The following is a 23630-nucleotide window of genomic DNA, read 5'->3' as shown; positions in this document are numbered from 1 at the left end:
ATACAAAAATCACTGTTGTTTTTAGTTTGACAACAACATCCAGATAGATGAGTTCAGATCAGCCTTCCCTGTGGGTGTCAAAGAAGATAACCTGGGAGGAGGAGATTTTAAAGGAATACTCATTGGAGGGCTACAACTGGCCTGGATAGCATTTTATATTTATGTAAGTATATATAGTGCCAGGCACTGTGCCATTTTATAGACAAGAAACTAGGGCCTGGAGGAGCTGTCACATGGCTGGTGAGGGGTAAGGTCAGAATTTGATTCCGGGGTTACCCAGACTCTGGAGTCCTTTCTACACCAGCCTCTACCTCCCACACAGGGTGTACTTTTTCTCCTCCTTTGCCTTCTTGCAGAACAGTTAAAGAATTATCTCCTTTTAAAATGCAAATATGTCACCAGAGGGATGACAATAAGCCTGATTTTATTGATCAGATCAGTAGTTAGTGGCAGCCTTAAGAAAAGGGAACAAAGGGCCAAGGGCTGGGCACATTTTCATCAAGGAGCACAGGTCCAGGTGCGACGCCAGGGGCCCCATGCAGGGTGTCAGGTGTGGCCAAGAAACTGGGTACGACTGGGGGCAAAGTACACCTTTTGGATTTACCTAGGCCTTCTCTGCCAATACCAACTTGTTCCTGCTTGTTTTTGCTAAAAAAAAAAAAAAAAAAAGTTTTTCCTGGCACTCACTGGCAGGAAAGAAGCGAGGCTGCTGCTTGCACAACAGAAAACCCTCTGCCCAGCATGAAGGAAGGACAGTGGCTACTGCTACAGCAAGAACTGGAGATGGTCCAGGAGAGAGTTCATTTTCAGAAACATTTCAGCTCTCAGCATTCAACCAACCATAGTGGTCATCCGATTAGGAGCCCCCGCTCCTGACTCCACCCGGGGGGAGACAGAATGTTAGTCCTCAGATAAGTTCTTAGTGCCAGGGGCCTAGGAATACACACACATAACCGAATCTGAGAGCCAGTGCTCTGAAGAGTTTCTCACCCACTGAGAAGATAAGGCTAACATGTGGGGAAACAGCAAAGACTAAAACAGCGAAGGAAGAAGTAGACAAGGAAGGGGATTAGGAGTCTCAGGTCCAGAGCCAGGCGGGCAGGGCTCACACAGGTGCTTGGCCTCTCTGTGCATCCATTCACTTATTTGCAAAATGGAGGCACAATTCGTACTGATCACATGAGATACAATAGGCAAAGCACAAACTGTACTGAGTAATAATTCGGGCATTGCTGTGAACTCTTTTCATGTCCTATCAGTAAAATGCTAACTAATAGCAATAAACTTTGTGGCATAGGCCCAGTAGTCTTACAAGAGTTTCGAAAAGAGGATGCTCCGGGAACAGTGTCAGAGTCAGCAGAGTTATGACGAGAGAATTTGAGTTCAACCTTGGAAGCTGTGAGATGCTGACATATGTGGTGGGGAGGACTGGGTTGGGCTGGCAGGGGAAGACAAGTCTTTTTTTTTTTAACTTTTTAGGCTCAGGATACATGAGCAGGTTTGTTACATGGGTAATCTTGGGCCACGGGGTTTGGTATGCAGATTATTTTGTTGCCCAGGTACTACGTTTACAACCCAAAAGTTATTTTTCCTGATCCTCTCCCTCCTCCCCACCTCTACCCTCAAGTAGGCCCCAGTGTGTGTTGTTCCCTTCTTTGTGTCCATGAGTTCTCATTGTTTAGTTCCCATTTATAAGTGAGAACATGGGGTATTTGGCTTTCTGCTCTTGCATTAGTTTGCTAAGGATAATGGCCTCCAGCTCCATCCATATTCCTGCAAAGGACATGATCTCATTCTTTTTTATGGCTGCATGGTATTCCATGATATATATGTACTACGTTGTCTTTATCCAATTTATCATTGATTGGCATTTAGGTTCTATGTCTTTGCTATTATGAATACTGCTACAATGGACAAATATGTGCATGTGTCTTTATGGTAGAATGATTTATTCATATTCCTTTGGGTATATACCCAATAATGGGATTTCTGGGTCAAATGGTTCTGTTTTTAATTTCTTTCTTTTCTTTCTTTCTTTCTTGACAGAATCTGGCTCTGTCACCAAGGCTGGAGTGTAGTGAAGTAATCTCAGCTCAAAGCAAACTGCATGTCCTGGGTTGAAGTGATTCTCCTGTCTCAGTTTCCCAAGTAGCTGGGGTTACAGGCGTGCACCATCACACCCGGCTAATTTTTGTGTTTTTAGTAGAGATGGGGTGGGGTTTCACTATGTTGGCCAGGCTGGTCTCGAACTCCTGACCTCAAGTGATCCACCCACCTTGGCCTCCCAAAGTGCTGGGATTACAAGCATGAGCCACTGTGCCTGGCCTGTTTTTAATTTGAAGAAGAGATTGAGAGAGTATCTGGGACTATCTCCTTCCTGGGCCAGGGGTCACCTTCTCACTCTTCAATTACCTGACTGTTCCCCAACGAAGCTGATACTTATGGGCCTTAAGTCTAAAACAAGCACATACAATTTGATTATAATACTTGAATCCCACTTCACATAAAATTTGAAGGGTTACTTCAAATAATGCCTGGTGGCAAAGGCCCTGCCCTGGGCTCTGAGTTGGTAGCTTCTCCTCCATCTTGATCAGACCCAACAGAAAAGCAGAAAATCAGTTTTCCAACCAGGACAGAGGGCATTTCCAAGAATTAAGCATCTTTTCTTTTTCTTTTTTTTTTTTTTTTGAGATGGAGTCTCGCTCTGTTGCCCAGGCTGGAATGCAGTGGTGCCATCTTGGCTCACTGCAGCCTCCATCTTCCAAGTTCAAGCAATTCTCCTGCCTTAGCCTCCCGAGTAGCTGGGACTTCAGGCATGTGCTGCCATGCCCAGCTAATTTTTCTGTTTTTTTTTAGTAGAGACAGGGTTTTATCATATTGGCCAGGATGGTCTTGATCTCTTGACCTGGTGATCCATCTGCTCGGCCTCCCAACGTGCTGGGATTACAGGCGTGAGCCACCGCGCCCAGCCAGAATTAAGCATCTTAAAGAAAAACTCCACCTGATATTTTTAAAGCTGAGGACTATAAACAAAAATTTTGTGTGAACTTTGATACATGTTTTCTGCTTAAAGACTATATGAGCTCTAGTTCTGAATGTCCTAATAATTAATAACAATAGCAGCACAGTAGTATCAGCAACTAACACATAGTACTTATTAGTACTTATGATGTGCCAGGCATTGTCCTAAACATTTATGTATACAAATTAACTAACTCACTAAAAATGATAACTTCCACTTCTTTAATCTGAACAAAGTTATTCACCATATCTTTTACAATCTGAACCGCGATCTCCCTCACACACTTGACAGCAGTGATGTTAATAAGTTTTGGACTTCATCACGGTCCTGGAATTGTGCTCTCTTCTCTCATTTCCATAAAAGCATGTTAAACAAGACAGGAAAGGCATTATGAGTAATTTTACGTGATTGCTTAAGGACTTTAATTAATAGTTGCATTCTGTACCCTAAATTTTACCTGGACTAATCAATTTACCTTCTACAATGTCATGGCATCTTCTAAGGGTGCTGGGTTGTTGTTATTTTTTTCTTACCAGGCCTTGCTGTTTCACTTCCATCTACCTGCTCCTGCTTTTCTCTCAGTCTAGCTCAGTAGGATGCTCCAGCCCTGTGCCACCTCCAGCTATCAGTATTGATTTGCCAGGAGTGAGATCAGATCCCTGGTAAAAGCAGATTTCCTTAGTGGGCATCATTCTTCAAAATTCAAATTACCTCTCCCCACTGTCACATGCAGTCTAATCTTGGAAGAATAAGTGCTGCTTTTCTTTTTCTAAATATTCCCTTGGGCCCCTTCCTCTTCTGAAATTCTTCGATTCTATCATCTCTGTAGGTCCTAACATGGCCGAGTTTATTAAGCCTCCAGTGAGGAAGAAGCAGCGCTAGGCTGCAGGTCAGGAAGAGTTAACACTGTTATAATACTGCTTTTCCTGCTTCAGATGGAAAAGGAGGGGGTGGTTCCTGGCAGCCGCGGTGCCAACTGAAGCATGGCATGCGAGATCAACAAATGGGATGGCAGATTGCACCGTCTGCAGCACCAAACTTCCAGCAACTGCTATCTCTGCTTACTGTTTTTGTCCTGTTTTTCAGGGCTGGCTGAGGCACTTTTTCTTTTCTTTTTTCCCCCACCTTTCTTAAATATATTCTCCATGGATCTAGGGAGCATGGAAGAGGACAAAATAGAAGCTGTCTCGTCGGCAGAGGTAGTGTTTTCTTATCTCCATACCAGGGATTGTCTTTACTCATCAGGAACCCTGAAGGAGGCCAAGCAAGAGAGTTTTCCAGGGCTGAGCAAGAGTTTCCTCTCCTCACCAGGGGTGGCCTCCACTCCCAAACCATGCACTCTGAAGTCCTCCCGACTGAACCAAAGTCTGTGCTGGGCAGGATCACAGAAAGGTTATCTACTGTCCCACAGCCTGAGCCATCTCCAGTCTATAAAATATGACTTAAACATTCTATAAAGACTTGTAAAAACTGGTTTGATTTTTAAGGCCAAAATCATCTATTTAGAGAGAGCACCAATTCCACAGCAGAAAATGATTTCATCAATATGCAGCTCTCCTTTGAGGCACAGATTCTCTCCCTTATTCTTAGACAATATCTGAGAATCATCTATAAATTAACACTCCAGTTCTATAGCATTTTTATTAAATTTAACACAAAGTTGCATATTCATATCATAACTATGTAGTTTTGAAATAGCAAAATGAAGATGAATCAAGAGAGATCTTTTTTTTTTTTTTTCCTAAAGAAGGGAGTCTAGTATAACCAGTTCATATCAACTCTCTAATTTTGCTTAAAACAGAATCAGCTTAGCAACAGCTACGGCCAACCAGAGCTTAGACAAACAGGTACACCGAACGGAAGAGACTGACCTCAACAGAGCTTTCCAGTTAAAGCCAGAGGGATATTTCCCTTAGTTTCACAGATGTTGTTCCCTAATGAGCAAGCAAGTTACTCAATCTGAATGGGCCCCACAAGCCTGTGAATGAAATTACTTTAACTGGAACAAAACAAGGAACAGGGCACTGCTCACCAGGATGGTCTATGTCGAGTTCCAATGGCGGCAGCATTGGCAGCAGCTGTTGAATGTTACTTTCCATGGGAGAGACGTTGGCCTAAAGCCAATGAAAGACATTTTTACACCTATTTGGAGATGTGGAAACTGAGGCTCCAGGAGACTCATTAAGTAACCCCAAAGTCAAATGCTGGTGAAGAGAAGAGGCAGGACTTGAATGATCATCTCTGTACACACAGATGGTTTCCAAAACCACCTTCAGCCCAGCTCCTCGTTCCTGATGATCATCGTCTTCACAGCCCCCCAGCCCCCCAGCCCCAGCATCTCTGATTCCTCTCTATCCCACTCCCCTCATCAAGCAGTCATCTCAAAATGTCCCCCAGCTCCCTCCTGTCCATGCCCACCTGGGCTAATCTGTCTGTAGACTGTTGTCAGAGGCCCTTTCCAGGCTCTTCCCTCTGCCATCAACCCTAACACCACTTCTTGAAGCACGGCTCTTCCCTTTACTCAAAAACTTCCACTGCCTGCTAAGTGAATGTCAAAGCCAGGATCTAATGCACCATCTGGCCCCGCACGACCACTTCTGCGCTACCTCACATTACTCTCCGCCCACGGCCAGCCAAAGTGAACACATTTCTCCCCAACTCCCACACCCTTCCTACCGTACCTTAAAATAACTGATGTGCATAATGTTGACCGTAGGGAAGAAACAATATCAAGCTGTCATAGAAAGAATAAACTACGTTCAGCAGACTTCACTTAGGAGGGAATTGCTTCCACTAAGTAAAGGAAAACATTTGAGAAAGATTTGTAAGAATGGGTTGAAATTGAAGGGGATGTAAATATGCTTAAAATCTGAACCCTCTCTTAACCAGAAGATTAATCAAAACACCCTGTTTAAAATATGGTTAAACTTCTCCTGCCTGAGAGCTGAATCAGGATTCACAATGTGCTTTGTTTATCCAACTTCCCAGCCTCAAACAAAACCCAAACATTAATTGAGCTTGCAGGTGGCTTGAAAACATACATTTTAGCAAACTGGAAGACAGACTGTGCACTACTGCAAAAATGCTAACTGACCATCCGGCACCGAAAGTGGATCAAGAGTTTGCCTACATGTTTAACTATATAAAACAGAAGAATCTGAAATGCTGGAGACTCAAAAGAATCTAAGTAGAAAATCATTTTAAAACCAGAAGAGGCCAGGCGCGGTGGCTCAAGCCTGTAATCCCAGCACTTTGGGAGGCCAAGGCGGGTGGATCACGAGGTCAAGAGATCGAGACCATCCTGGTCAACATGGTGAAACCCTGTCTCTACTAAAAAAAAAAAAAAATACAAAAAATTAGCTGGGCATGGTGGTGTGTGCCTGTAATCCCAGCTACTCAGGAGGCTGAGGCAGGAGAATTGCCTGAACCCAGGAGGAGGAGGTTGTGGTGAGCCGAGATCGCGCCATTGCACTCCACCCTGGGTAACATGAGTGAAACTCCGTCTCAAAAAAAAAAAAAAAAAAAACAGAAGACATTATACTTGACTCCTCCATCCATCTATCCATTCTATCAGCGATTACTTATTGAGCACCCACGATATGCTGAATGTCACTCAAAAGTGCCAGGGCAATGCTAGAATTTCACTGTGCTCAGTTCTTTTTCAAGCCAGCAGACATAAATCAGGCATTCGGGTTCCATGCTGAGCGGGGGAAGAGCCAGTTCCACAAGGGCAAAGCTGGCAGGAGCTGGAAAGAATGAACAAGCTAAGGGCGTATTGTGCGGCCTGCCTGGTCAGAGGCGCAGACCAAGGCCAAGGCTGAAAAAAGGAGCAAGCTCAGCCAAATGCTCTCGACACCCACTGGGAATGTGCCTGCAGAGGGACTGGGAAGACAGCCACAGGGCGTGCTCCCACCAGGGAGGAGGCAGAGGGCAAGCTGAGAGCCAAGTTGCCCTACAAAGGCACCAGGGAAAGGGGTGGAGGCACCTTCCTAACCAATCCTCGATGGCCCAAAGAGGATGGAGGGGAAGAGAAGGCACCTTCTCTCTGGACCACCGAAAGGCTGTGGTCACATTCGAGATGAACAGCTAGAAAAATGGCAGTTGGTTTTGCTTTCAGCCCACACTGTTCAGACATTCCAGCTCTCATTTCTGACATCACAATGGCTAAGCATTCCAAATCCGTGTTCACTGTGCATACATGTCTGAAGACAGCAGCTTATGCCTATAGAAGCCTAAACAGAATGAGAGAGGTGGGACTTTAAAAGCAGCACAACCAGAATGAGTCTGGCAGTTCCCAGGGTTTGCAAAGGCTCTGACGACAGTCCTGCTGCATCTGGAAGCTCTGTTGTAAGAGAAACAAGAAATTAACCATATCTAAATGTGGAGAGAGTTAAATAGACAGTGGGTCAATGGACACATGCGATGGGAATGTAGATAAAGGTTGTTCTTTTTGATCATGACCTTTGCAAAATATTGCCCGTCTTTTGAAAGCATTATTTGAGGCATTTTACCAGATCTCTTGCCCAGTAGATATTTACAGAAGAAATGGGGAAAATCCCTTCATGTTCTTCCAAAAAACAAACCCAAACGTATTTTCCTGAGATGCTAAATGTAGCAACACTGACGTCGGAGGCGCCTCCTGAGGCAGGCTCTGCCTCCCAAAGGCTGATAGCAACCCCACTCCCTCCTTCGTTATTAAGCCCATCTGTCTGCACATTTGTTTTGTACCAAATGCAGTTTACACCATAAAGCAGACAATATGTGCATATTTCTTAAATGAGATTTGTCATTTAATTGAATTTTGGCCAGCGTTTTTAACAGATATTTTACCTAACTCTAAAGTTTAGCTTTCATACGGCGTCAAGCCAACTGAGAGGCTGTTTCATCTCAGTTTGTGTGTGTGTGGGAACCGGAGTTACTAGTTGCATCACGGATCTCGGACAAATTAACCACATAGACATGAGCCAAAGAAGTTTCCTTTGCTCTCTCTGTGGAAGTCATTTATGGGAGCTGGGAGGAGTGGATGCCTTTTCGTTGAGACTGTTTGTGTTAGAAACCCAGGCCATGCACACAGCCATCACATACAGATGGAGACAGAGGCCCATTTCACTGAGGGCCATTGTGCAAAGACAGGGAGTGTAAAGCTGACCATATTCTAAGTGAACTCATCACTCTCAATTTATCTGTTGCAAACTACAACATTTACACATGGGTAGATACTGAACTGTCTCAAGACAGGACACCTGCAGGGAGAGTGAGTAACTATTTTAATGAAATTTGGTGCTTGTTTCACTAGCAAATGAATCAACAACTAGGGGCTTGTCTAGTCAACCGAACTGAAGGCGCCCTCCCTTGGACAGGCAGTTCTAAGGGTCCTGAGGAGAAGAGACTGTGCTCACCTCTTTGACGTGAGTTTGATAGCGAAAATTTGTGCAAAAGACTAATATACCATCCTGTGTTCTCCAGCTAAGAAATCGCTCCTCAGCTGCCTGTGCAAAAGGCCAAGGGCCAGTGGTTCTTACCGCTTACTGGGAATGGTGGGTCTTGTCAACTTGGTTCCTACTGTGTCAGGAAGAGCCACTGTCAGCTACCCTCCTGTAGAGAAAGACTGACCCTATGTGGCTGATGTGATTATTCACTTTAAAATCTTTTGAGGTTTTATGGGAACCTCTCTGCTGTCAATACTGGGGAAAATGATTTTTAAAGAGCCACTTTAATAACTTATACCATAGGATCTCAAAACCTGCTGCTCTTTTGGGTCACTTGAGAAGTCTCTTAAAAATAGGTTCTTGAGTCCCATCCCAGACCTGAATCAGAATCTCTCTGAGTGGGGGCTTGAGCACCTGTATTTCTAATTTTTTTTCTTTTTTAAAAAATTTACTTCAAGTTCTGGGGTACATGTGCAGATCTTGCAGGATTATTACATAGGTACACACCTGCCATGGTGGTTTGCTGCCTCCATTCCCCCCTCACCTACATTAGGTATTTCTCCTAAAGTTATCCCTCCCCAATCTTCCCACCCCCTGCTACCCTTCCCCTAGCCCCCTACTACCCAACAGACCCCAGAGTGTGATGCTCCCCTCCCTGTGTCCATGTGTTCTCATTGTTCAACACCCACTTATGAGTGAGAACATGCAGTGTTTGGTTTTCTGTTCTTGTGTCAGTTTACTGAGAATGATGGTGTACAGATTCATCCATATCCCTGCAAAGCACATAAACTCATCCTTTTTTATGGCTGTATAGTATTCCATGGTGTATACATGCCACATTTTCTTTACCCAGTCTATCTTTGATGGGCAACTGGGTTGGTTCCAAGTCTTTAAAAATTTTTTATTAAACTCAAATTTAGGTGGAAAATAGGCTTAAGGGTTCTTTTTGCTTTTTTTTTTTTTTGAGACAGGGTTTCACTGTGTGATCAGGCTGGACCGCAATGGCTCGACCTCAGTGCACTGCAACCTCCACCTCACAGACTCAAGTGATTCTCTTGCCTCAGCCTCCCAAGTAGCTGGGATTACAAGCATGGGCCACCATACTAAGCTAATTTTTGCAGGGTGTTTTTTGTTGTTGTTGTTGTAGAGACAGAGTTTTACCGTGTTGCCCAGGCTGGTCTTCAACTCATAAGATCAGGCAATTCACCTGCCACAGCCACCCAAAGTGCGGGGATTTCATATGGCATCAAGCCGACCAAGAGGCTATTTCATCTGAGCCACCTGTGCCCAGCAGAGCACCTGTATTTTTAAAGCTCCCTGGGTGAATCTGAGGATAAACCAAGTTGGGGTGCCACTCTGATTTAAATCAAGAAAGATTTAGAAAACTTACCACTTGAATATCTATTATTTGTCTTTATAATAATGGTTTTAAAAAATGATACACATTCTTGTAAATGTAAATCCTCGTTCCTCATAAATAATCCTCAGAGTACAGGTGTATAGAAAATAAAAGTGAAACCACTCCCTAACCCCTCCTGTCAATGGACTTGATTCAGACTTTATATACTTGAATATATAAAGTATATTCAGACTTCTCATATGTTGAAATCAAACTTTACCTTGACAAGAGAAAAATAATGTAAAAATAATGGAAAATTTTGTGACTTCTGGTATTTTCTCATGTAATTCTAATTTTTTTCCCCTTTAATGGAAAACAACAGCAGATGGGGAGGAAATATTCTGCTTCTTCCAACAGCAACCGGCCCTGGTGCTACCTGGTTCAAAACAGGATTTCCCCCTTGGTGGACTGCACCAGCCACTGGCAGCTTCCTGTGAAGCTCCCCATCCGCTGATAAGATCAGTTCAAGAGGCGTGTGTAGGTGACATTTTATTTATCACTACAAAGGGTTTTTTTTTTTTTTTCTTTTCTTTCTTGTGCTTTTTAGATTTCTGTTTCTGCATTCTTGGAAAATGCAATTAGCCATAAACATGATTTGAAAAATGAAACCTGTGCTGATTCTAAGTGGAGTCCTCAGGCTTTCAAGACAGAGGCAATACTAACCTCCCAGAACAAAAGCAGGGAAGGTCTATTGACTCCTGATTGTCTAATCACTTGGCGATAGCTACGCGTATTAAGAGACTACAAAGCTTCCAAAGCATTTCTCTACAGCCCAAGTTAGTTTTGCAGGGGTGTTTCCTAAAGCTAAAATAAAAATAATTATAGGAAGTAATAATTCTGTTTAAATAAGTTGCTGGAAGGCTGATTCATGTTTCCACGATCAGTTCTAAGCCTCAGCATTCAAGTAAATCCCAGGTCCGGCAAAGTGTGTAACCACCGCAGATCAATACACTCACATCAAAACATTAAGAAAAGAGAAACATTGACAAATCATATTCAATCGGACACCTGGGCCATGGGAAACATGAGACTAAGATGCTATGCTGGTCTGAGGTAATTCTGTTTGGCTGTTGATGGCAGCCCAGCCATGTGAAAATTGTGAGAAAAAATTCTTAACATTTCCTCCTCCAAACTAGGAAGAAGAAAGTAAATATTTAGGAAGAAGTACTTGAGCATTAGAAAAATATATTTTTAACACTTGACAGATGCCAAATCATTTCGCATACTCAAAACCCTTTCTTTCAGCACTTACCATGAGCTTACTTTGCCAAGCCTCATCTCGGTCTATCAGGACAAAGTCTGTGTGGTTTAGGAACTCGCAGAAGTGGGCAGCACAGCTACATAACGATAACCATTTGGAGAACCGCTAAAGCAATGTTTATGAAGACTTATGGAAACTTCTGGTTAATGATTTTAGGAAGTAGTTGGGACACACAACTACTTCCTTGTGGCCGAAATTCTTTCCCTGCTCTTCTAAAATATTTTGGTTTTGAGGAAAATATAAATTATGTATTTTTCTTACTAGAAAAAAATCAAAGTGATGGCTCAAAACTATAACATTTCAATGTTTATTATAAATAAGTATTGAGTCAAAGTATAATTTTTTAAAAGTTAAAAACATGACTCTCATAGGCTCATAAAATGAACACACTTAAAAAGTATTTACCTTGTTAATGAGGGAGCCAATACCATGGTAAAGTTTGTTCCAAGCACAACTGAAGAACCGGGAATTTACAAGCACTTAAAATTTCTGGGTTATATACAAACCTGACAAATGCCTACAAAGTCATAAAACCATAACTTTCGAGGTGATCCTGTCTATCAGACTGAAACCTACAAATTCATGTGTAACTTCATTGTGTCTGGCCTCTAACCAAAGAGTAAGCAGCAAGTTCAAACACCAATAGGTTGGCCTAGAGAACGAATCCCTGATTGGGTCTCTAAACAATGCCCTGGCATGCCTTTGTCAGGACGTGTCTCCTCCTTACCTTATCTCCTCCACACCTTATCTCTAAGATTTTCATAGTTTTTCTTAATAATAGTGACGTGATGAAGGCCATACACATACTGCGTGGGTTCTCAGGTCTGAGTACTAGCTGGGGGAACTAGCTATGTTAAAGTCTTAAAAATGTTGCACTGATGAGGGAGAAATTGACTGGTCTTGTTTGGGAGTCCTCACAGAAGAGCAGACACGAGAGCTACAACTTTAAATAAGGAATTGGCTTTGAAGAGAAGTCAGAGACATTTCATCAGAGCCCCTTAGGCTCTTCTCATTAAGTCTGTTCATATTCAATTGTATTTTAGACTATTTAGTCTAAAATATCTATCTGGCTGCCTGTCTGTCTAGCTAGCTAGCTAGTGATCAATGGCTCACTGCAGCCTGGGCTCAAGCAATCCTCCCACCTTAGCCTTCTGAGTAGCTGGGACTACAGGCATATACCACCACGCACAGCTAATATTTTGTTTACAGAGAAAGGGTCTCTCTATGTTGCCAGCTTCTCTTTCTCACTCTCTCTTTTAAAGAGATTTCACCTCTTTGCCCAAGCTGAACAACTCCTGGGTTGTAGTGATCCTGAGTAGCTGGTACTAGAGGCTCAAACCACCACACCTGGCTTATGTGTTGATATAGGAGTTAAAAAGAAATTATTTAGGCAGATAGTGAGGGTAAGGAAGTCCTCAATAAGGTTTTCCTTTTAATGAAAAGCAGCCCCCAAATCATTTCTTTTGTAACAAAGAGCAACCTGTAAAATCGAGCTGCAGACAGAGAAAGGCAAGCTAGGGCCGGGCGCGGTGGCTCAAGCCTATAATCCCAGCACTTCGGGAGTCCGAGGCGGGCAGATCACGAGGTCAAGAGATCAAGAACATGGTGAAACCCTGTCTCTACTAAAAAATACAAAAATTAGCTGGGGACGGTGGCACACGCCTGTGGTCCCAGCTACTCGGGAGGCTGAGGCAGGAGAATTGCTTGAACCCGGGAAGTGGAGGTTGCAGTGAGCTGAGATGGCGCCACTGCACTCCAGCCTGGTGCCTGGCAGCAGAGCGAGAATCTGTCTTAAAAAAAAAAAAAAAAAAAGGCAAGCTAGAAGCATCCATGGGTGAATGCTGGCAGCGGTACCAACAGGAAAAGGGTACCTGGGACTAGGCATGCACACCATGGTGGCTTTATCTTTCCTTCTCTTTGCCACCAACGTGTACAGTAAGGAGCAGGTAACATGGCACCAGCCAAGCAAAGACCCCATTTGTATATAATAAAATCAGGATGGGATGGCCAGTTTCCATGCACACTATATAAACATCACACCTGGTCCAAACAATCTTTGGGCGCTATGTAAATCAGACATCACCTCCTCAAGCCTGTCTATAAAACCCTGTGTACTTTGCCACAGGCTGAAAGTCCACTCAGGTGCCTCTCGAGCATGCAGGAGAGAGAGCTGTTCTCCTTTCTCTTTCTCTTTCTTTTGCCTATTAAACCTCCACTCTTAACCTCACTCCACGTGTGTCCATGTCCTGGATTTCCTTGGCATGAGGCAATGAACCTTGGGTGTTACCCCAGACAATGACAACACTTCAGTGTGACTTTTAACAAGCTTGATTATGAGGTTTCCCTGCTAATTGCAAGTAACTGCAAAAAAGCAGATAAAGATTACCAAAGGCAGAGGTAGCAACCAATAGAAAAAGAAGAAAGAAAATCTACAAAGAAGATGCAGACATTTAAAGAACCTCATCAACAGACTCCAGCTTCCCATGTGGGACAAACAGCCTCTAGAACAATAATTAATGCTTATAATAATGACCTTTAGTTTCAAGAGGTTAAGCTACTTTTAATGTCTTCTAAGAAGGAAGCGAAACATGTAATCAACTTGAATATGATTTCTGCCACATGATTAAGTTTAGTGATTAAAGTGATAACCTGCATTTCTTTGATGGTTCTGAATAAACATGTTACTGTACATAGTCCTTTTTGGAAATTAAAATAATTTTAATAGGTGTATTAGTCTGTTCTCACATTGCTACAAAGAAATACCTGAGATTAGATAATTTATAAGGAAAAGAGATTTAACTGGCTCATGGTTCTGCAGGCTATACAGGAAGCATGATGCTGGTATCTGCTCAGCTTCTGGGGAGGCCTCGGGAAACTTACAGTCATGGCAGAAGGTGCAAGGGAAGCAGGCATATCTTACACGGTCAGAGCAGGAGGAATAGAGAGAGCAGGGGAAGGTGCTACACACTTTTAAATAAGCCAATCTCACAAAAACTCACTCACTATCACAAGAACAGCACTGAGGGGACGGTGCTAACTTATTCATGAGAACTTTGCCTGCATAATCCAATCACCTCCTACCAGGCCCCACCTCCAATACAGGGGATTACAATTCAACGTGAGATTTGGGCAGGGACAAAGATCCAAACCGTATCAATAGGAAAATAAAACTGCAATATAAATCAATAGAGAAGAATATGGCTTCTTAAACATCAGTTTTGCTTTTCAGATAACCATTGGTCTCATGTGAAAAGTAGTTTAAGGCCGGGCGTGGTGGCTCAAGCCTGTAATCCCAGCACTTTGAGAGGCCGAGGCGGGTGGATCACGAGGTCAAGAGATCGAGACCATCCTGGTCAACATGGTGAAACCCCGTCTCTACTAAAAAACTACAAAAAAATTAGCTGGGCATGGTGGCGCGTGTCTGTAGTCCCAGCTACTCAGGAGGCTGAGGCAGGAGAATTGCTTGAACCCAGGAGGCGGAGGTTGCGGTGAGCCGAGATCGTGCCATTGCACTCCAGCCTGGGTAACAACAGCAAAACTCCGTCTCAAAAAAGAAAAAAGAAAAGTAGTTTAGTGAAAAGTATAGCAAAACTTTATGCCAATTTAAACTTCAGGACATTCAGGCTGGGTGCAGTGGCTCACACCTGAAATCCCAGCCAGCACTGTGGGAGGCTGAGGTGATAGGATTACTTGAGCCCAAGTGTTCCAGACCAGCCTGGGCAACATAGTGAGACCCCATCTTTATTTTTAAAAACAAAAACAAAAAACAAAAAAAAAACTTTAGGACATTTAGTTACTCGAACTAGAAAAAGCACACTTTTAGCCATACTGATATCTCTAGTCTCTCGTATTGGCGAGATACCAGGATTTTTTGTTGTTTTATTCTATATGGCCATTATCTAAGCTCCAACCAGATAAACAAAAAGAATCTACTAGTAATGCCAGAAAACAATAAATACTATTTATAAGTACTCAATTAATGAATTTTCTTCCTTTAAAAAAATCATAAGTTTGAAAATTCTAGTGCATATTTGAAAATTCCAGTGCAAGGCAAATAAATCTTCTCTAATTAAAGTCATCTAAGTTACCCAAGATCAAAGCACCAAAGCAAAAAAAAGAGAAGTGATGAGAAAATAAAATTATAATTCATAACATTAAATTACAAAATAAAACATATAAATAGATCTTGTTTAAGTATAACATCTAAAAGAATTCTTTTGGGTTGGCGGCAGTGGCTCACACCTGTAATCCCAGCACTTTGGGAGGCCAAGGCGGACAGATCACTTTGCGCTTAGGAGTTTGAGAACAGCCTGGACAACATGGTGAAACCCCACCTCTCCAAAAAAAAAAATTAGCCAGGTGTAGCATTGTGTGCCAGTAACCCCTACTTGGGAGGCTAAGGCTGGAGAATCGCTTGAACCTGGGAGGTTAAGGTTGCAGTGAGCCGAGATCATGCCACTGCACCCCAGCCTGGGCAACAAAGTGAGACCCTGTCTCAAAATAAATACATACATAAATACATACATAAATACATAAGTAAAATAATTCTTTTAAAGCTGTAATTATCTTTTCTATCATTTATTTTTTTTCCTTAAAAAATTAAATCAGGAATAGGAGTGGCTAAGCTTTTCATGGGATTAATTCATTTGTCCAAGGATTACAGTTGTGATGGTCTATTGTACCAACATCTAAAAAAGAAATGTTTAGTAGACACTTATGAGTAGAACACTGAATATTTTAAGGTAGATTAATCAAATTCATTCTTCATCTGACAAGGCATATTCTTGTACTTTGAAATCTTTCAGTCAAAACACATTAATTTTGGCTCACGCCTGTAATCCCAGCACTTTGGGAGGCCGAGGCGGGGATCACGAGGTCAAGAGATCAAGACCATCCTGGACAACATGGTGAAACCCCGTCTCTACTTAAAAAACACAAAAAATTAGCTGGGCATGGTGGCGCATGCCTGTAATCCCAGCTACTCAGGAGGCTGAGGCAGGAGAATTGCCCGAACCCAGGAGGCAGAGGTTGTGGTGAGCCAAGATCGCGCCTTTGCACTCCAGCCTGAGTAACAAGAGTGAAACTCCGTCTCAAAAACAAAACAAAACAAAACAAAACAAAACAAAACAAAACAAAACATAATTTACTGAAAACACAAAATACATCGGGAAAAGCATTGTAATCCAAATGTTCAGAATCAAAAATTCAAGTGCATATTTGTAAATCCGTTTTAAAAAATTAAACAAAATCTTATTCACCCTTTAAACAAGATTTTTATTATCTTTATCATCTAGTAATGATGTAATATGAGCATAGAAATTTCTGTCATCTACAGAGTAGTATCTTTTAATAAAAAGTTAAAATAGTATAAAACCTGACAAGTTTAGTCATTCTCAGCAGAAGCTGTTAGCTAGACAAAAATAAGTTCAATGCTGAGTCAATAACAAAGAGAGATTATGTTTTGAGGTAGTCTTAATATGGTTAATAAAACAAACCCAAAACTTTAGATTGACATATTGTTAGTACAAACATAAATTACTTGGTCGTAAACTGGTAAAACTTACTACAGGATGTTGAAAATTTACCACATGTAAAATGAATACTTATTGTATTCACGGACAAAATATTTCACTAAGTTGATGTCACTTTAATCATTTGTAAAAGTGAATAAAAGTAGACTTTGCTTTAATGAATATTTAAAAACACAATAAAAATTACTGTTTATATGAAGTATTATGATTTGATCAATGAGAAGTCATTTGTGAGTTCTTCCTTTTTAAAACAACTATATACATTTTTGCCTTGATTCGTTAAAACTAAATTATTTCATTTAAGCACTTTACCTAGAAATGTCATCTTTTAAATATAACAATGGGGTCAGAGAATTAGGGAACTTAAGGGCTAGAAGGACCTTCGGCGAATATCCAGTGTGGGGGAGCTGCAAACCTTCATTCGCATCAGAAGTCCCTGTGGTTCTTGTTAAAATGCGGATGGCCAGGTCTTACCCCACCAATCTGACTCAGTAGTCTGGGATGAAACCAGGAAATAACCATTAGGGAAATAACCCTTGGGGTGGGGTTATACTCCTAACCCCACCCTAAGGTGACTCCCATATAGGCTGTCTACAGATCACTGGGAGGAAAAATATTGTTATAATCTACCACCTTCCTTCCTAAATCAGGAAACTTCCTAGAACATCAGCATTCCATTTCTGCCTCAAACTACTCCTTCTTCAGCCCCTATAGGTAACTCACTGCCATTATATGCAGCCCATAATACATCTAATGGAAGTTTCTTACGGAAACCTATACATTCAAAACATAAAGACATTCAACATGGGCTTACACAAATACATTAATGTAAAGAGTCATTGAAGAATGTTATGAATGAGGAACTGACCTGCTCCTTCTGGTATGTGTTAATTAGATTCAAAAACAAGGCATAACATCTGGAATAGCTGGCCAAGGCTCCACAGCAGTCACGGTAAGAAGTAAGTTTGCTGCAGAAATGCCAAATGGGAAAATAAAGGTAAACTTTGTTTTTCTATAAAATTCAAGTACACATAGTATCACTTTAAATGCAGACCTTCAAAATATTGCCCAGTTCAAGAAAAGGAGTCTAAAAATACTCTACACATCAGTTCAGAGAAGCTGCAAGGAGGCTTGCTATCTGCTCTAAACTCTAGAGAGATGGATCCAGAAACTTTTAAAAGGTAACTTATGTATGTGGTGTGAATTTACACTATCCACGTAGTTCAAAAAACACAAACTTACATGAAATTTACGTCAAATCTGGTTGGATACCAGTGAGTCCCCTGGGACCACATCAGAAGCAAACGTAAAACTGCTTTAATAGGCTAGGCATGGTGGCTCATGCCTATAATCCCAGCACTTTGGGAAGCTGAGGCAGACGGATCACTCGAGGTCAGGAGCTCGAGATCAGCCTGGCCAACACAGTGAAACCTCATCTCTACAAAAATACAAAAACTAGCTGGGTGTGGTGACATGTGCCTGTAATCCCAGCTACTCTAGAGGCTGAGGCAGGATTACTGCTTGAACCCAGGAGGCAGAGGTTGCAGTGAGCCAAGACTGCACCACTGCACTCTGGACTAGGCAATGGGGCAAGACCGCCTCAAAACAAACCAAAAAAACAAACAAAAAGAATCCCTATACATTCAAAACAAATAAATAAAAACCTGCTTTAATATACTAGATTGGTAGTGCTATACTAATATTAGGCAAAACAGACAGACCTTAAAGCAGAAAGCCTTGAAAACAGCTTCAAAATTTCTAAAGCAAGTAAGCAAGCAAGCAAACAAAACCCATAAGGCGATATTGACAAACCCACAACAAATCAAGAGATGTTCATAAATTTCTAATTGATGAATCAGTAGGTAAAACATCATTAATATGTTAAAAATTTGACCACGTACCAGGCCATAAACAAGTCTCAGTAAATTTTCAGAGAACTGGTATCTCAAAGACCACATTCTCTGGTCAAAGTGCAATTAAATTAGAAACCATTGGCTGGGCACGGTGGCTCACACCTGTAATCCCAGCACTTTGGGAGACCAAGACGGGTGGATCATGAGGTCAGGAGATCAAGACCATCCTGGCCAACATGTTGAAACCCCATCATCTCTACTAAAAATACCAGGCATGGTGGTGTGTGCCTATAGTCCCAGCTACTAGGGAGGCTGAGGCAGGAGAATTGCTTGAACCTGCAAGGCGGAGGCTGCAGTGAGCTGAGATCGTGCCACTGCACTTCAGCCTGGGCAACAGTGTGAGACTCTGTCTCAAAAACAAAAAAATTAGAAACTATTTAAAAACTACATTTGTAAAAAACATTTTTTGGGAAATGTAAGAACACATAACTTATGGGTCAAAGAAACATGAAAATTACAAAACAAATATTTAAATATGAGTAACTAAAATATTACAGATCAAAACTTGTAGGATGGGCCAGATGCAGTGGCTCACACCTATAATCCCAGCACTTTGGGAGGCTGAGGCAGGAGGATCACTTGAGGCCAGGAGCTCAAGACTAGCCTGGCCAACATGGCAAAAAAAAAAAAAAATCTTTATTTAAAAAAAAAATACAAAAATTAGCTGGGCGTGGTGGCACATGCTTTTAGTGTGCCAGCTACTACAGAGAGTGAGGCAGGTAAATCACTTGAACCTGGGAGATGGAGCTTGCCAAGATGGCAACACTGCACTCCAGCCTGGACAACAGAGCAGGACTCTATCAAAAAAAAGACAAAAAAACCTTGTAAATATTCATTTCCTCTAATTAGTATTTAGAGGAAAATTTGTAGGCTTAAGGAAGCGGAAAAGAAAGGAGTTATGTTTTTACTAAAATAGCTAGAAGAAAAATAGGATATATTCACAGAGAGAAGAAAAGGATTAATAAGGGTAAGAGCAGAAGGAATAAGACAGGAAGCAAGCATACAATAAAGTGGACCAATAAACACATTTGTTCCTGGTAAAAACTAGTAAAATAGGGAAGATTTAGCAAGACTAAGGAAAAAGAGAAACAGCACGAATAACCAAAATTAGGAAAGAAAATCAATATTAACAATGAAGAGGCAGAGTACCATAGGAGTTCAAAGTATGAATTCTAGAGCCAAACTATGGTTTGAATTGCGGCTCTACCACATACTAGTTGTGTGATCTTGGGAAAATAGCTAAACTTCTCTATGCCTCAGTTTCCTCATATGTAAAATGATAATGACAATAATAATACATATTTTTAAAAGTTGTTATAAGGATGAAATGAATTTGTATTTGGAAAGTATTCAGAATATTGCCTAGCATGGTGTAAGAGCTATACAAATATCTGTTAAATAGGTAAAATAAATAACAGGGGGCATAATTAGAGATACAACAGAGATTAAAATAATAATAAGAAAATACTTGGAACAACTCACGTTGTTTAAAAACTTAGATAAAATTATCAAATTCCTACAGAAGTATAACTTTTTGAAACTGAACCAAGTAGAAATAAGAAATATATAACCCTATAGGAAGAAATTGAATCAGTAGTCAACAATATTCACACATACATACACACACATAGACCCAGGATAAAAATAGCATTTTGAGCAAGTTTTTAAAACTTTTCACAACTTCTTCTAGAAAAAAGAAAAAATTGGATTACCTACTAACCCATTTAATGAGGCTAGTATAAACTTAACACTAAACCCAGACAAGGACAATATAAGAAGGGAAAAATACAGTTCAATGTAACTCATGGTCATCAATGACAAATCCTAAACAAAATATTAGTTAACCAAACCCAGCAATATATAATGGTTTAACCAAGAAACTTTAATGTAATTTACTACATTAACAGATTTAGAAAAGAAAATCCATAATCAAAAGCAATTCAGGTAAATGTGATTTATCATATACACAGAACTAAAGACAAAAACCAAAGGATTATCTCAACAGACACAGAAAAGGCTTTTGATAAAATTCAATACTCCTTAATGTTAAAATCTATTAATAAACTAGGTACTGGCGTCAGGCATGGTGGCTCGTGCACGCCTGTAATCCAGCACTGAGGTCAGGAGTCTGAGACCAGCCTGGCCAACATGATGACACTCTGTCTCTACTAAAAATACAAAAATTAGCCAGGCATGGTGGCTCGTGCCTGTAATCCCAGCTACTCTGGAGGCTGAGGCAGGGGAACTGCTTGAACCCGGGAGGCAGAGGTTGTAGTGAGCCAAGATCATGCCACTGCACTCCAGCCTGGGCAACAGAGACTCCATCTCAAAAAACAAAACAAAAAACTAGGTATCGAAGGAACAGACCTCAAAATAATAAGCGTCATCTATGACAAACCCACAGCTAATATCATACTAAATGGGCGAAAGCTGGAAGCATTTCCCATGAAAACTAGCACAAGACAAGGATGCCCTGTCTCACCATTCCTATGCAACATAGTATTGGAAGTCCTAGCCAGAGTAATCAGTCAAGAGAAGGAAATAAAGGGCATCCAAACAGAAAGGGAGGAAGTCAAACTATCTCTGTTTGCAGAAGAGTAGCTATGAAAACCTACAACAAATATTATTTTCAACTGGTGTAACCATGAAAATATTTCCTTTAAAGTGAGAAGAAAGACAACAGGCCCAACACTCACCGATAATTCTACATCTAGAAAACCCCATCGTCTCAGCCCAAAAGCTCCTTCAGTTGATAAACAACTTTAGCAGTTTCAGGATACAAAATCAATGTACAAAAATCACTACCATTCCTGTACACCAACAACAGCCAATCTCAGAGCTGAATCAGAAAGGCCATCTCATTCACAACTGCCACAGAAAGAATAAAATACCTGAGAATACAGCTAACCAGGGAGGTAAAAGATCTCTACAACGAGAATTACAAAACACCGCTCAAAGAAATCAGGGAAGACACAAACAAATGGGAAAACGTCCCATGCTTATGGGTAGGAATAATTAATAACATTAAAATGGCCAAACTGCCCAAACTTACAGATTCAATGCTATTCCTATCAAACTACCAATGACATTCTTCACAGAACTAGAAAAAAAAAAAACTATTTTAAAATTTACATGGAACCGAAAAAGAGCCCAAATAGCCAAGGAATCCTGCATAAAAAGAACAAAACTAAAGATATCACATGCCCAACTTCAAACTATACTACAGTGCTGTGGTAACCAAAATAGCATGGTACTGGTACAAAAACAGGCATATGGACCAATGGAACAGAATAGAGAGCCCAGAAGTAAGGCTGCCCACCTATAATCACATGATCTTCAACAAAGCTGACAAAACAAACAATGGATAAAAGACTTTTTAATTCAATAAATGAAGAGGGGGTAACAGGCTAAACATATGCAGAAGACTGAAGCTGGACCCCTTCCTTTCACTGTATACAAAAATCAACTCAAGATGGATTAAAGACTTAAATGTAAAATCCAAAACTATAAAGACCCTGGAAGATAACCTAGGCAATACTATCCTGCACATAATGGGCAAAGATTTCATGACAAAGACATTAAAAGCAAACGCAACAAAAGCAAAGTTGACAAATGGGATATAAGTAAATTTAAGAGCTTCTGCACAGCAAAAGAAACCATCAACAAAGTAAACAGACAACCTACAGAATGGGAGAAAATGTTTGCAAACTGTGTATCTGTCCAAGGTCTAATATCCAGCATGTAGAAGGAACTTAAACAAATTTATAAGGGAAAAACAAACAACCCCACTACAAAGTGGGCAAAGGACATGAACAAACACTTTTCAAAAGAAGACATACATGCGGCCAACAAGCATATGAAAAAAAGCTCAATACCATAGATCATTAGAGGAATGCAAATCAAAACCACGATGGGATACCAACTCACACCAGTCAGAATGGCAATTATTAAAAAGTCAAAAAAAAAGTCAAAAAATAACAGATGCTGGCAAGGCTTCAGAATAAAGAGAACAATCATACATTGCTGGTAGGAGTGTAAATTAGTTTAATCATTGTGTAAAGCAGTATGGTGATTCCTCAAAGAGCTAAAAGCAGAACTACCATTTGACGTAGCAATCCTATTATTGGGTATATACCCAGAGGAAAGCATTCGACCATAAAGATACATGCACACGAATGTTCATTGCAACACTATTCACAACAGCAAAGACATGGAATCAACCTAAATGGCCATCATTGACAGATTGGATAAAGAAAATATGGTACATATACACCATGGACTACCATGCAGCCATAAAAAGGAATAAGATCATGTCCCTTGCAGGAACATGGATGGACCTGGAGGCTATTAGCTCAGCAAACTAGCGCAGGAAAAGAAAACCAAATACCACATGTTCTCACTTATAAGTTGGAACTAAATGATGAGAACTTATGAACACAAAGAAGAAAACAACAGACGTTGGGGTCTACTTGACGGTGAGGGTGGAAGGAAGGAGGGAGCAGAAAAGATAAACTCTTTTAACTATTGGATACTGGGCTTAATTCTCGAGTGATGAAATAATCTGTACAACAAATCCCCATGACATAGTTTACCTATATAACAAACCTTCACATGTACCCCTGAATCTAAAATAAAAGTTTATAAAAAGATTCAGAGCAAGCATTTGACAAAACTGAACACCCATTAATGAGAAAAAAAAGTCATTCCTTAACTTCAGGATAGTTATGAAAACCTACAACAAATATTATTTTCAACTAATAAAATCACGAAAATATTTCCCTTAAAGTCAGAAGAAAGACAACAGGTCCAACACTCACAATGTTGTGCTGAACTCCTAAACAATGCAATAAAGAAGAGATGAGGACAGGGGAAAGAGTTACAATAATTGAAAAAAAAATTATATGCAGACAATTTGCAAAGAAAATCCAAGAGCATCTACAGACAAACTCCTAGTCCTAATGTTCATCAAGATTCTTGGATATCCTTCCTGTAGGAGACAGCTAAAATACCCAAACAAGTAAATATTTTAAAAGAGATATTCATAAAAGGTTAATAAGTTCATAAGGAAGGGAAAA

The 23630-nt window shown here is 40.8% G+C and overlaps 1 protein-coding gene across 6 annotated transcripts in view; it reads right to left on the bottom strand.

The window, feature by feature from the left end:
- Window positions 1-23630, bottom strand: part of ARMC2 (armadillo repeat containing 2) — a 140609-nt gene that overhangs the window by 31666 nt on the left and 85313 nt on the right. For 5 of the 6 annotated variants that reach the window (XM_017497382.2, XM_017497383.2, XM_017497385.2 and 2 more), the window contains one exon: window positions 17511-17610. The exons of the other annotated variant lie outside the window; for it this stretch is intronic. In XM_017497382.2, the coding sequence (XP_017352871.1) occupies window positions 17511-17610 (100 nt within the window). The remainder of the gene's footprint in view (window positions 1-17510; window positions 17611-23630) is intronic. 6 annotated transcript variants of the gene reach the window in all.

The sequence above is a fragment of the Cebus imitator genome, unplaced genomic scaffold (assembly GCF_001604975.1).
Source record: "Cebus imitator isolate Cc_AM_T3 unplaced genomic scaffold, Cebus_imitator-1.0 Scaffold231, whole genome shotgun sequence".
In the NCBI taxonomy this organism is placed as follows: domain Eukaryota; kingdom Metazoa; phylum Chordata; class Mammalia; order Primates; family Cebidae; genus Cebus; species Cebus imitator.
This window is presented reverse-complemented; position numbering and strand designations above follow the sequence as displayed.